Raw genomic sequence first — 14,778 nt, 5'->3', positions numbered from 1 at the left:
TCAGTACCCATTGGATGTCAGTAGCACCCTCCCACCCCCAAGTTGTGATAACCTAAAATGTCATATGTCTGCTGTTGTAAAATAATTGTTGGCCAGTTGAGAACCACTGATCTATGTATATATGTATATAGATATGTAGGACATATCTTAGAACATTGCCTGCTATTTAATAAGTGCTATCAGGGCTTCCCTGGTGGCGCAGTGGTTGAGAGTCCGCCTGCCCATACAGGGGACACGGGTTCGTGCCCCGGTCCGGGAAGATCCCACATGCCACAGAGTGGCTGGGCCCGTGAGCCATGGCCACTAAGCCTGTGTATCCGGAGCCTGTGCTCCACAACGGGAGAGGCCACAACAGTGAGAGGCTGGCGGACCGCAAAAAAAAAAAAAAAAAGTGCTATCAGAATTAGTTTTACTATTATTTTTACTTGCATTATTATCAGTGACTTTGAACATATTTTAATGTATTTATTAACTGTTTGTATTCTGTGAATTGCCTAATCAAATCCTTTGTGCTGATTTTGTTTTCTCTGATCTCTAAAAAAAAAAAATAGGTTTCAGGGATATTAATCTTCATCTGTTTTTTGCAAGACATTTTCTAGTCGGTATTGTTAGTGTGCTAGTTCGTGTGAGTAGTAAACTACTCATTTCTACCTATTGATCTATCACAGTCTATCTTCAAGTAATATTATACCACTTCATTCATGGTATAAGAACCTTAAAAGAGTGTGCTTCCATTTCTTCTCTACCAGCCTTTGTGCTATTGTTGTCCTATATTATACTTTTTTGTATTTTAGAAATCCCACAATACATTATTATCATTGCTTTAAACAATCAGTTATCTTCTAAAGGTATATAAAAAAATAAGATTTTATATTACTCATAGGTCTTTCATTTCTGCAGCCCTTCGTTCATTTGGGTAGATCTAGATTTCTATCTGAAGGACATCCTTTAACATTTTTGCTAGTACACGTATGCCGCTGCTGACTTGCTTTAGCTTTTGCATACCTGAAGGTGGTTTCATTTTGCCTTCTTTTTTTGCGGTACGCGGGCCTCTCACTGCTGTGGCCTCTCCTGTTGCGAAGCACAGGCTCCGAACGCACAGGCTCAGTGGCCATGGCTCACGGGCCCAGCCGCTCCGCGGCATGCGGGATCCTCCCAGACCAGGGCATGAACCCGTGTCCACTGCATTGGCAGGCAGACTCTCAACCACTGTGCCACGAGGGGAGCCCCTCTCTGGCTGTTTTAAAATGTTTCTCTTTAGGTCTTTTTTCTGTTTCATGATGAATAGTTTCTATTCCTGTATCTTCAAGTTCACTAATCTTTTCTTCTGCAGTGTCTAGTCTGCTATTGATCACATCCAACGAGTATATTGTTCATCTCAGACATTTCTAGAGTTGGAATTGGGTCTATTTGATATCTTCCATATTACTCCATATCACATTCATGCTTTCCTCCACCTTTTTAAACATATGTATGTATAATATGTATTTTACTATCCTTATCTACTAATTTTATTATGTATGTCATTTCTGGTTTTGTTTCTGTTGATGATCTTTTCTCTTGTATGAGTCATATTTTCTGTCTTTGCATATCTGGTAATTTTGATTGAGTACCAAGCATTATAAATTTTTCATTGTTGAGTGATAGACTTTTATTCCTTTAAATATTTTTCAGTTTTATTCTGGGATACAGTATAATTTACTATACCTATGTTTTTCAATGAGAGGGAGGCTTTGGGTACTATTAACATTTTGAGCTTGACAATTCTTCCTGTGTAGGACTGTCATATGCTTTACAGGATATATAGCCCCCTTGGTCCCTGACCATTAAATACAGTAGGCACCTGGTCAGTGTGACAATCTGAAACATTCTCACAAATTTTCATATGCCTCTTTGGTTTTTTAAAAATTAATTAATTAATTAATTAATTTTGGCTGCATTGGGTCTTTGTTGCTGCATGAGGGCTTTCTCTAGTTGCAGCAAGAGGGAACTACTCTTTGTTGTGGTGCACGGGCTTCTCATTGCAGTGGCTTCTCTTGTTGTGGAGCATGGGCTCTAGGTGTGCGGGGTTCAATAGTTGTGGCTTGTGGGCTTAGTTGCTCTGCAGCATGTGAGACCTTCCCCAACCAGGGCTCATACCTGTGTCCCCTGCACTGGCAGGCAGATTCTTAACCAGAGAAGTCCCGTATCTGTCTTTGATATGACATCTAAAGTTGGAACAAGACAAGGATGTCCAGTGACACCACACTCTTTGGAAATATTAGTCAAGAAAAGAGATAAAAGAGATATAAATTTGGAGAAGAGGATTTAAAATTTTCCATACAGATAATTTGGCTGCATACTTGGAAAAATCTGAGAATCACTACAAGCTTATTAGAAACAACAGGAGAAATCCATATATAATATTAAGATATACTAATAAGTATAACATTCTTTTTTTCATAGAAATAAGTTTTACTTTTAATTTTCTGAAGTAAAAAAACTGTTAACAAGACTTAGTTGATAACCTAGTTACCTCATACAGCTTTTTTTTTTTTCCTTTAAAATACTCAAATGCTCTTGCATTGCATTCTTTAGAAAACAGACCAGAAGATACTTGCATTTAACAAGTTCTGTGAAGAACATTCAACCACATCCATGTTTTTCATGATACTGGAAATACTGTTATATGATATGTCAATTTAACCTATCTCTTAGAAGAAAAACTAAGACAATTGAAATAACTAGTTTTCTAATCTTTAGTTCTGTTTCCACAAATAAAACCTATCACATTTCACAATGAGAAAGCAAAAAATAATATACAAACCAAAAGAGCTAACCTGAAATCATTTATCCCCTTTATCAAGATAATAGGTTAAGTACAGGAGATCAACAAAACAAGAATAGTTACTGTTTTTTTTTAACCATTTAACTAACTCTGGCTCAAAGTTAATAAATAACAGCAACGTACAACCCATAAATGTATATAAATTCCTATCATATTTTCCCTGTTTTGTAAGGAAAGAAAATAGTTTTAATGTGTAAGAGGAAGAATAGTAAAACATATTACTAAAAGGCAATTTTGCCATTGTCACTGCTCAAGAAGTAACACAGTAACCTTCTAGCAAACAGCTGCTGCCCATTCCCCAAAACGTGAGATTAGGTGATTCTAAGTAAGCATGAGGAAAAAAATTACAACATTTTTTGTCCCCATTCATACTGCTCTCCCAGCCCCAGAAATTCAGATTAAATGGATTTCGGACAGCATTTCTACCTAGTCTAACAACTTAATGTAAACAAAAAGCAACATTCATTTTTAAGTAAAAATCATAACACTGTTTTTGAAACTGAAAATGGGATTCTCATCATATAAGAGAATAAGCTAAACAGCAAATTCTTGTGTAGAGACAGTTATTTACCATAATCAATTCAAGTGTGACTTGAAGTTCTCAAATTATTTATTTTCAACTCAAGTAAAGACAATTAGGCCACTGCAGTCAGTTCCTCGTCTGTGTCCGTTGATTCAACTTTCAGGTCCAATTCTCCTAAATCTCTGCCTACAGCTGTCACAGTTTTCTTCTTACACTTCTTAGGCACTGCATCATGATAGCACAGATTTTTCTCATTGTAATGTTTGGCAGTTTCTTCAGATCAAAATCCCATTCCCTGCATTTAAAATGTCTGGAATCTCGGGCTTCCCTAGTGGCACAGTGGTTGAGAGTCCGCCTGCCGATGCAGGGGACACGGGTTCGTGCCCCGGTCCGGGAGGATCCCACATGCCGCGGAGCGGCTGGGCCCGTGAGCCATGACCGCTGAGCCTGCGCGTCTGGAGCCTGTGCTCCGCAACGGGAGAGGCCACAATAGTGAGAGGCCCTCGTACCGCAAATAAATAAATAATAAAATAAAATAAAATAAAATGTCTGGAATCTCAAGGCCGCAGCCCCCGTACTGCTGCCGCTTTCGCTCCATGGTCTGCTTGATGACCGCCTCGGGAGAAGTGCTCCCTGCCCTGCCTGACCTTGGTGCTGCTGTGGGACTCAGTCTGCTCCAGCTCACTGCTGGACTGATTTAAATAGCTTTCAGTTAATTCACAAGCGTCTCTCTTTGAATATTCTACGTTTTGGGGATCAAGATAATTTTGAAACCGCTGCAGTTTTTCACAGATAAGGTTGAGAGGCAACGCCTTTTCATTCTTCAGTTTTTCCTTTTTTTCTAGTTTGTGGGCCTCTCTCGTAATTTGAGCTGCATTTCTACTCTATGGATGGATGACTTTCTTTTTCTTGTCCTACACTTTTTCCCTTTGGTGCTTTAGGCGTGGCGACATCCTTGCGGCCTGGGACCTCCAGACCTCCGACTCCACTGTGTGACCTCAGCGTCTGCGGCGGCAGCAGCTCACGGGGCAACTCCCAGTATCACATTCTTGATTGAAAGTTATTTCACTTGGCACTTTGAAAATACTATTTCATTCCTTTTCAGGCTTCCATCACTGCTGTTGAGAACTTAGAGGCTATAAATCATATTTGTTCTTTTGTTAGGTATATGTCATTTCCCTTTGGATATTTTTGAATTTTCCCTTTGAGTTTTGGTGTTCTGCAGTTTTACTTCCATGTGTCTAGGAGTGGATCTCTTTTTCCTGATCCTGCTTGAAATTGTGGGGTTCTCTCATCCTGAGGTTGTGTGCCTTTTACCAGCTCTAAAATGTTCTCTGCCCTTACATCTTTGGTTATTACCTTCCCTCATATTTTCTGTTCTTCCCTCAGACTCAGAATCGGTGTAAATTCAACATTCTCACGCTACCCTTCATATCTCTCAACCTCGCTTTTGTATTTTCCATCATTGTCTTTTGCACTTCAGATCTGTTGTCTAGTTCACCATTCTCTCTATGTCGTATCAAATTGGTAGTCAATCTATAAATTGAAATTCCTAATTTCAATTACTGTATTTCTCGTTTTGAGAATTCATCTTTGTTTCTTCAAGTTAGCTCACTCATCTTTAAGACTGTGTTATGCCTTTGCATATATTAAACATTGTTTATATTCTGTGTCTTACAATGGCATCGTCAGGTTTTTCAGGTTTAATTCTAGTGCTTATTGTTTCTGTTTAACCTGTGCACAGTGAAGGCTTCTTGAGAGCAAGAATACATGTGTTTGTTTTGATATCACCTGCATGTAGTTCAGTGCATGCACGTATGCCCACAGATGGCAAATCTATCAAGGTTAACAAGAGGTTTTAATGACCGCATTTCAGGAAACCTTCTGAATTATTGAGGGGGTGGGTGGCTGAATCACAGCAGCAGGATATCCGTATAAGACTTTCCATTCTTCCACACTATATAATGTAAATCACCTATATAGATACAACCTACACAGTAGAAATGATTAGAGTAGACTTCTATACTTCTCTTCCAAACCATCAAATGATCACCCCAGATTAAAGAAGGATTCATTACTACAGGAATCATTATTATTTGAAGATGTAGCTGTGGAGTTCACCCGGGAGGAGTGGAGGCTACTAGACCCTGCTCAGAAGGACCTGTACCAGAATGTGATGCTAGAAAACTATAGCAACCTGCTGTCCGTGGGTAAGAACTGCTTCCCTGTGCCACTCAGGGTACCCAATCAGCAGTCCTTCCTTTCTCAGTTGTGCAGTGATTTGGGGGCAGGTATCTGAAGTGTGAATAATGTAAGAGAGATTGTCAAACTTTTTCTGCAAAGGGCCAGATAGTAAATACTGCAGGCTGTTCGGGCTACTTACTGTCTCTGTAATTATATTCTGGTTTCTCTTAAATAACTTTTATTTTATTTGTTTTTTCAGCACACACATATTTTTATTTATCAATTACATAAGTATTCTACTAAATTTATTATATGCACTATAAAATATACTTAAAAATAGAAACGTCAAAAGGATGAAACATCAGTGAGATAAATATTTTTAAATGGTTTTAATTTTTCAAATGTAATGGTACAAAACACTTTTGCTATCATGTGTTAGAAGTTTGCCCTCACTTTTCGAATACTCTGTTTTGTAAGAGCACCTTATTCTGAATTAATAATGCTTTTAAAATGTAAAAAAAATGCCTTAGTTACAGCCACGGACCATAGTTTGCTGGCCCCTACATAAGACTTGAATTTTATAAGTGACAGATTCTCAGTCTCCTCTCAGGCCTCAGATAGAGAGAGGAGTATGTTTTCCCTACTCCAAGGGGAAAACTCTTTTCCAAGGTACAGTCACACAATCTATAAAAGGTATCATTTAACAATGTTTAGATCTCATGCCCAAAGATATTTTCCTAAATATTCTGTTATTTTTCATGAATAGGGTATCAAAGTCCCAAACCAATTCACATCTTCAGGTTGAAGCAAAGAGACAAACCATGGTTAGAAAAGGAAAATATCCACGGTCAGAACTTTCCAGGTGAGTGAATGAGAAACATCCAGGTAGGAAAGAAGTAAATTCCTAGATTTGTGGAGGCCTCACACCTTTGAAATATGCTGAGGTGACTCATCTCCTGGTTTCTAACCTTTTGACAGCATCTAAACAGAGCCTCTGAGTGTTACTCTCCTATGTTAATACTCATTGCTTAAGCATTTAGAGGAAAATACTCCTGTGTTCTCACCCCTGGATTTGATACTGATTTATTTCATCTAGGATCTTGATTTGTTTTGCTTAGATATTTTTCTTAGGATTCTCAAATGTTTCCCTTCTTCATTGACTGCCATAGTATCACTGCTTGTTCCTTCCTCTTCCCTTGCTTTGAAAGTTCAGTCTTCCACGCCTCTGTGCAAAGAGAGAACTTCAGATTCACCATCGTCTTCTGACTACCGAACCTTGGGTAATAGTGATTTCTTTCCTAATATTCAGCCCCACCCAGGGTGCTGTGTTCCCATGGTAACCCGGTCTTTTAATGTGTATCTGTCTGTTTCCTTATTCTGACTGGGCAAATATGAGCTAAAGCAAATGTAGCAAAACATTAACTATAGAATCAAAAGAGGCGGATATATGGCTGTTCACTGTGTAATTCTTTCAATTTGTTTGTCTGTTTGAAATTTTTTATAGTAAAATGGTAAGGGAAGAGCTATAAGTATTCTAATTTTCAGAGTGAATTATGCCTCCCACATACACTGAAATATAGGAATTCACTCAAATAAAAAAACAAAAACAGAAAATTCACAATCTTAGACCCCACCTGAAATCAAACCATAAACCTCATGCATACTTTGCTGATTTCTCTGTATATTTGCTGGATGAGGTATTTATCTTGATTCATCTTAGTTACTCTCAGTTTAATTTCCCGAGTCTAAACAATTCTAGTTATAACCCTACTACCAACTATGGGATATTTAAATCCCTCTGTGATCAAGGGACTGCAAGATACAATGTGATGCTTACATAGAATTTTCTTTCCATGCCCTAAATTCAAAGTCAGCTTCATTTAAACCAGTCTCTACAATGCCCGCTACACGTATGATCGTTTCATTGATTCATTCCCTCAACAAGTATTTTTAATGCCTAATACGTGCTGCTCTGTAGTGTGCTTTATATTATGTGGCTACAGCAGAGAATAAAAGGGACTAAGTTATTACTCTCACAGAACTTGCATTCTAAGTGGGGGAGGTACACAAGAAATATACAGATTTTTCTGGTGGTAATTAGAACCATGGAGAACAATGTAAGGGGTAGTGAATGTCAAGCAATAGGAGGGCATGATGTTTTTTTTTTATACACAAGGGACAGGGAACGCCTCTCTGCTCTGCTAGGGTGGCTGAGTGGAGTGAGGGATGATCCATGGGTAGGCCTGGGAAAAGTGTACCAGCAGTGGTGGTCCTGAGGCAGAGGTGTACCTGGCGTGTTTGAGGACTGTCCAGGAAGCCTGTGTGGGGAGAGCAGAGCGATCAAGAGCGGAAATGATACTCATGAGGTGAGAAAGGGGCCCACACGATGCAGGGCGCTGCAGGCCATTATAAGGACTTAGGATTTTTTTCCAGAATGACAGTTATTGAATGGTTTGGGGCAGAAGAGTGACGTGATCTGGCTTATGTTGTTGGGTTTTTGTTTGTTTGTTTTGGCCATGCCGCACAGCTTGCGGGTTCAGTCCCCCGACCAGGGACTGAACCCAGCCCTGGCAGTGGAAGTGCCGAGTCCTAACCACTGGACTGCCTGGTAGTTCCCTGTCTGGGAATTCCTATACAGGCACAGCTCATTTTGTTGCGCTTTGCTTTATTGTACTTTGCAGATAGTGTGTTTTTTGCAACTGAAGGTTTGTGGGGAATTCCTTGGTGGTCCAGAGGTTAGGACTTTGCACTTCCACCACAGGGGGCACGGGTTCGATCCCTGGTCGGGGAAGTAAGGTCCCGCAACCAAACCAAACAAAACAAATTGAAGGTTTGTGGCAGCCCCGTGTCAAGCAAGTCTATCAGCACCATTTTTCCCAACAGCGTTTGCTCACTTTGTGTCTGCGTCACATTTTCGTAATTCTCTCTATATTTCAAACTTTTATTGTTATTATATTTGTTATGGTGATTTGTAATCAGTGATCTTGGATGTTACTTCTGTGACTTGCTGAAGGCTCAGATGATGGTTAGCATTTTTTAGTGAGAAAGTTTTTTTAAATTAAGTGTACACTATGTACACTGTTTTAGACACAATGCTATTGCACACTTAATAGACTACAGTATTGTGTAAACATAACTTTTTTTTTTTTTTTTTTTTTTTTTTGCGGTACGTGGGCCTCTCACTGTTGTGGCCTCTCCCGTTGCAGAGCACAGGCTCCAGACGTGCAGCCTCAGTGCCCATGGCTCACGGGCCTAGCCGCTCCGCGGCATGTGGGATCTTCCCAGACCGGGACACGAACCCGTGTCCCCTGCATTGGTAGGCGGACTCTCAACCACTGCGCCACCAGGGAAGCCCTAAATATAACTTTTATATGCACTGGGAAACAAAAAAATTCACGTAACTAGCTTTATTGCACTATTTGCTTTATCGTGGTGGTCTGGAACTGAACCTGGAATATCTCCAAGGTATGCCTGTACAGATAATCCCAAATTTGTCCTCTAGCCTAAGTCTTCTCCAAATTCCTCTCTCCAGTTGAGTTCTTCATGTCTGCACCAAGATATCCATCTCAAAATGTTTATGTCAAAATACACACCTGATTTTCCCACATTCAAAACCTGTCTCCCTGATGTTCCTCAACAACTTAGCTGGTACGTCTAGTCATTTAAGCCAAACACCTAGGGAAAACCCTTGATTCCTCCCTTTTACTTACATTGAATTCAACACTGAATGTTGTTTTTTCCTTCTCCTAGATGTATGTACCTTGAGTTCATCCGCTTCTCCACACGTACACTATTGTTGCTCCACACCAAGCCACCATTATCTCTTCCCTGGATTACTTCATTAACTTCCTCTCTCCTACACTCCTTCCTCTCCCACCACTATCCATGTAGCAGTTGGCAACCTCTTGGAAATATAAATCAGAACCCCCCACCTTCTCAAAACTTCCAGTGGCTTGCCACTAGTCTTAGCGTCAAATTCAGATTCTTCCTACCAGATCTATGTGATATGCCTTCTGTCTACCTTTTGAACTTCAACACTTCCTTCTCCCTATATAGCTATTCCACTCAGGGCCTACTGGCTACCTTTCTATTTCTTGACCTGGCCAAAACCTTTCCTGTCTCAGGGCTTTTGCATTGCTGTTGTACTTGAATGAAAACTTGCAATTCTTTACATGAGGTTGCTTATTCTTTATTCCTGGTTTCTTGGCTCAACTTTTATTTTCTCACAGGTGTTTACCTATTTAAAGTTGACCAACTCCCACTGTTCTTTTTCATATGCCAGGAACCAGTTTTCAGTCTGAAGTTGTCTTATTTCTTTGCTTCCATTTTGTTCTCTTCTGCCTAGTGGGATGCATTTGTATTCAAGTGCTAGGACAGTGAATGATACATAGTAGACATTCAATAAGCATTGGGGGAATGAATGGCTATATCCTCCATCATGCTAGATCAGATGTCTCTCCAACATACTTTATCTTATGTTAATGAGACACATTTCTACTTCATCCTCTTTGCCCATTTTGTGAGGATCTATTTGGAGAGCAGCAAAAACTTTACTAATTGAGAATTGTCTGCCGTTGATTCTGAATCAGCTGGGTTTTTTTTTTTTAAGATATTATGGCTTTATTTCATTGTGTTTCCTCTCATATTCAAGAAGTAAATTTACACTTGATGGTTTCCTTCATATGACAGAATTGTCACAAAGAGCCAGCCCAAACCGTGGCATTTTAGAAGCAGTTTTATTACCTGATTTAGAAGCAGTTTTACTACCATAACCTGATTATGAAAGAATTAATTTTCTTTCTAGAAGCTGGAGAAATTGGTGATCATATGCAGTGGTCTTTGGAAATCCAAAACAAGCGTAAAAATATGGAAAGAGGCCGTGAACACTGTTCATCGGGAAACGTGTTTCATCTGCGCAGAAATCTTGTTACTTTAAGGCAAAGCCATGATAAGTTTGATGTACTGAACTCTAATTTAGATTTAGTTAACCAGAATAAAAGCTGTGTAGCGAAGAATCCTGACAAGTTTAATAAATATGAGAAATCGTTTCTTCGTACTAAGCATGAAAAACGTTACACTGGAGTTAAACGCAATAAATATGGAAACACCATCTGCACCAATTCGAAACTCAGTATACATCAAACTGAAAAACGAAAGAAACATGAGTGTATTGAATGTGGTAAAACCTTCATCAAAAAGTCTCAACTCACTGTACATCAGAGAACTCATACAGGAGAGAAACCATATAAATGCCTTAAATGTGGTAAAGCCTTCTGTAGGAAAGCAGAGCTCAATATACATATGCAAGTGGAAAGAGGAATAAAACCCCATGCATGTAGTGAGTGTGGGAAAACCTTCTCCAGGAAATCTCAGCTCCTTGTACATCAGAAAACTCATACGGGAGAGAAACCCTATACATGCAGTGAATGTGGAAGAGGCTTCATCCAGAAGGGTAATTTTCTTATACATCAGCGAATTCATACTGGAGAGAAGCCCTATGGATGCAAGGAATGTGGTAAAGCCTTCAGTCATAAGCCATGTCTCGTTGCACATCAGGTATTTCACACTGGAAATCCTCCCTATGTATGCAGTGAATGTGGAAGAGCTTACTTTCAAAAGTCGAGTCTCATTAGACATCAAAGAGGTCATACAGAAGAGAAACGCTATAAATGCAACGTATGTGGGAAAGGCTACTCCACGAAGTCAATACTCAGTAGACATCAGAGAGTTCATACAGGAGAGAAACCCCATGGATGCAGCAATTGTGGGAAAGCCTTCTGCCACAAGTCCTCCCTCACTAAACATAAGAAAACTCATATGAAAGAGAAATATGTGGATTCAGTCAAGATGGAGAATGATTTTCTTGGGAACCACAGCTCATTATGCACCACAGAACCCGTACAGGAGAAAAACTCTGTTGAAACAATGACACTGCAAGGGCCTTCTGTGGCCATGCAGACATCATTAAATATCAGTGGGTTCCTAGCCCAAGGGAATGTAGTCCTTGTGGGACAGCCTGTTGCCAGATGTGTACCCTCAGGTAATAACAGAGAATTTGTACAGGAGAGAAACCTCATGAATGCAGTAAATGTGGTAGTGCCTTCAGTTACCAATTATGTCTTATTTTATGTCACAGGAAACGTGTAGGGAAGATTTGGTACATTCAGTGTGGAAAAGCTTGTAGATCAAAGTTTTAGCTTTTTATATAGTTGGAAACTTTCACTGAGAGAACGCTACTGAATGTAGTGATAATGGGAAGATGCACCTCGTTAAGTATCAACGGCTCTAAGTAGGTTGAATTGTAACGAGCTTGACTTCAAGATCATCAATAAATTCACATCAGAAAGAAATTTTAGGAAGGCAGTTGTATCAAGTCCCTAAGACCACCCTCACATTTGATTATTCTCTAAAAGCAGTCACTAAACTCATAAAAGCTGCTATACTTACTGTTACAGTTTATGACAGTGAAGAGTTACAAATTAAAATTAGCAAATGTAAAAGGTGCATGAGGCAGACTTTAGGAGAAACCAGGTGCATCCAGTTGTACTCCCAGTGGAGTTGTACGGACAGTGTTTAATTCGTCCAGCAATGACCTGACAACACATATGGCATAGTGCCAACCAGAGAAACTCACCTGAGCCTTAGTGCCAGGGGGTGGGAGGGGCAGTAAAGGGGTTAGTTATGGAGGCATGGAGAAACCACATGACTGACCTTAACTTCTCAAACTCCAGCCTCCTAAGGATCAAACTGATACAGAATGGCCCAGAGCCCCAGGCAAACAAAAGCAGGTGTTCACCAAAAATCATATTGCTAATGTAAACTATGTGGCATGGCCGAAACCCCAGGTGTACAAAGACGCTCTTGGCAGGCAGGATATTCCAAGGGCTTAGAGGTTCCTTCTCAGGTGCCAGTCAAGGGTCATTCCTTTCACTGGAACGTGCAGGGTCTGAACACCCCAAACTTGCCGAGTCAGCCCCTAATTTGCACAGCAGTGAATAGGACAAGGTTTTCAGTAACATGGTTCCTCATCATGTGTCAGAAATAAGGAATGGTTATGGATACACCAAATGTGTTGAACCTTTAGCAGAATGGCAGAGATCTCACAAAGGAGATAAGCTGGTGATTGCAATGGAAATTTGGAAACTTGTTGACCTAAGTCTACCCTCGTTTTGCATCAGATTAACACCCTTAATGTGTATTTTTTTTTTTTTTTTTTTTTTTTTGGGTGTACGTGGGCCTCTCACTGTTGTGGCCTCTCCCATTGCGGAGCACAGGCTCCAGACGCGCAGGCTCAGCGGCCATGACTCACGGGCCCAGCCACTCCGCGGCATGTGGGATCTTCCCGGACCGGGGCACGAACCCGTGTCCCCTGCATCGGCAGGCGGACTCTCAACCACTGCGCCACCAGGGAAGCCCCCTTAATGTGTATTTTGATAGAGAATGTCTTGAACTCTTTCTCATTGCTAGGGAATGACTCCATAACTCATTTGAAGATGGTTTATAGTCCATGTCACATTGTACCTATTATATCTAAATCTTCTATCATCTTTGCCGTATTCTCTTAGAAGCAAGTTCCTAGGCCAGCCCACACTCAAGGGGAGAGTTGAGAATCTTTGAGGGCCTTCTTAGAGCCAGCCTACCAGAATAATGATTTTCAGGGAAAAAGACATTCTTTGCCGAGAGTTGCCATGGTTTCCTGCTTAAACAGTGCTTGAACAGAAGCTGGCGCTCGCCACCCCACCCCCTCAACCTGGCCGTGCAGAGCCAGCCTTCTGCCTCCTCACAGCACCCTTGGACCACTCTCAAGGCGAGTGGGAGTAGTGTGACTGCTGTGACTACCACGTCCCCCTCACAGGTGCCACAGCACTACCACCAGGACTTGGAGGCCACAAATAACTTCCAGATCCACCGGGAGCCTCTGACGTTTACCTGCCCGTGTCCCACTACTTTGATGGCCACGATGTGGCTTTGGAGAACTTTGCCAGTTGTTCTCTTCACCAGTCTCGTGAGGGGAGGGGACATGCTGAGAAGCTGATGAAGATGCAGAACCTGCTAGGTGGCCAAATCTTTGGTGTATCCTGAAACCAGAACAGGATGACTCGGAGAGTGGACTCAAGGCAAGGCATGTGTGTTCCACTCAGAAAAGGGCACGAATCAGTCACTACTGGAACTGCACAAATTGCCGACTGCGAAAAATGACCCCTGCTCGTGTGACGGCCTGAATGAGCCGGTGAAATACGTCAGAGAATTGGGTGACCACATAACCCACTTGTGCGTGATGAGGGCCCCTGAATCTGGCACGGCAGAGTGTCTCTGACAGGCTCACCCTGATGATGAGAGCTAAGCATCAGGCTGGCTTCCCAGTGGCCCTGGGGGTGACTTCCCTGGTTACCATTCAATGCATCCATTTTGGGTTTTCCTTTACCTTTTCTGTAAGTTGTACTAAAGCATCCACTTAAGTTTTTTTAATTTGTACTATTCCTTCAAACTTGGTACCCAGATTTAAAAAAAAAATGACAGACTCGTAAAGACCCCAGGTTATACTAGCATTCCAGTGCCATTGAGAATACCCAGTCTCATGGTAAGAGGGCCCTTGGTTGGTAAGAAAATCTCACAAATGTCACCCTGTTTTTTATGTAGAAGTGATTTAGCTAGAAGTCACTGCTCCTCAGTCATTCACTTGAAGCTTTGTGCTGGCATGAACAGGACAAATGACTGACTGGTGCAAGGAATTAGGAGCCTGGAGGATGGACCCCCCACCCCCACCCCCGGTCCCCTGCTCCCCCGCCATGGAACTCTTCCTCCAGTCTCTGAGGAGAGAACATGGCTGGCTGATGCTAGAATGCCTGAGGGCGTGGAATGAAGATGATTCTAAGACTGTGGACGAAAACTTAAAACAGCAACCAACTGTTTCCTCTGCAGCAAGAAGAGAAAGCAAACAGGAAAAAGCAAGTCCCATCTCCATTTTCCTTCTGCCTACCCGTTCTCTCTAGTGGCCCATGTTGGCGGAACTTAACGTGAAGCTGGCAAAAGAGAATCTGGTTTGCACTATCACAAAGCAGACAGTGGAAGAGTAGGTTGAGAGGTGAGAGACAATAGCTAAATAATCAGGCCAGCAACCTACTTCAATTGCGATTAGCTGTGGTGCGTGCCCCTGGCCCCTGCAATTTACAAATCTTACAGTCCACGTATAGACAAGTGCGGATTGAAAATATACTTGTGAATAAAATGATACTTATTTAAA

At 41.2% G+C, this 14,778-nt stretch overlaps 1 protein-coding gene and 2 pseudogenes across 4 annotated transcripts in view; 2 read left to right on the top strand and 1 right to left on the bottom strand.

The window, feature by feature from the left end:
* LOC116743788 (zinc finger protein 350-like) overlaps positions 1-13,196 on the top strand; it is a 16,120-nt gene extending 2,924 nt beyond the window's left edge. For 2 of the 4 annotated variants that reach the window (XM_032612770.1, XM_032612772.1), the window contains 3 exons: positions 5,434-5,560; positions 6,301-6,396; positions 10,339-13,196. In XM_032612770.1, coding sequence (XP_032468661.1) covers positions 5,434-5,560; positions 6,301-6,396; positions 10,339-11,681 — 1,566 coding nt within the window. In that variant the 3' untranslated portion in view covers positions 11,682-13,196. Of the gene's footprint in view, positions 1-5,433; positions 5,561-6,300; positions 6,397-8,879; positions 9,000-10,338 lie in introns of those variants that run through there. The other 2 variants (XM_032612771.1, XM_032612773.1) reach the window with 2 other exon arrangements.
* On the bottom strand, positions 2,101-4,587 carry LOC116744002 (annotated as a pseudogene).
* Positions 12,040-14,778, top strand: LOC116744058 (annotated as a pseudogene).

This window comes from Phocoena sinus, chromosome 19, assembly GCF_008692025.1.
Source record: "Phocoena sinus isolate mPhoSin1 chromosome 19, mPhoSin1.pri, whole genome shotgun sequence".
NCBI classification, from domain to species: domain Eukaryota; kingdom Metazoa; phylum Chordata; class Mammalia; order Artiodactyla; family Phocoenidae; genus Phocoena; species Phocoena sinus.
The sequence above is the reverse complement of the archived record's forward strand: the minus strand, read 5'-3'. Positions and strand labels throughout refer to the sequence as shown.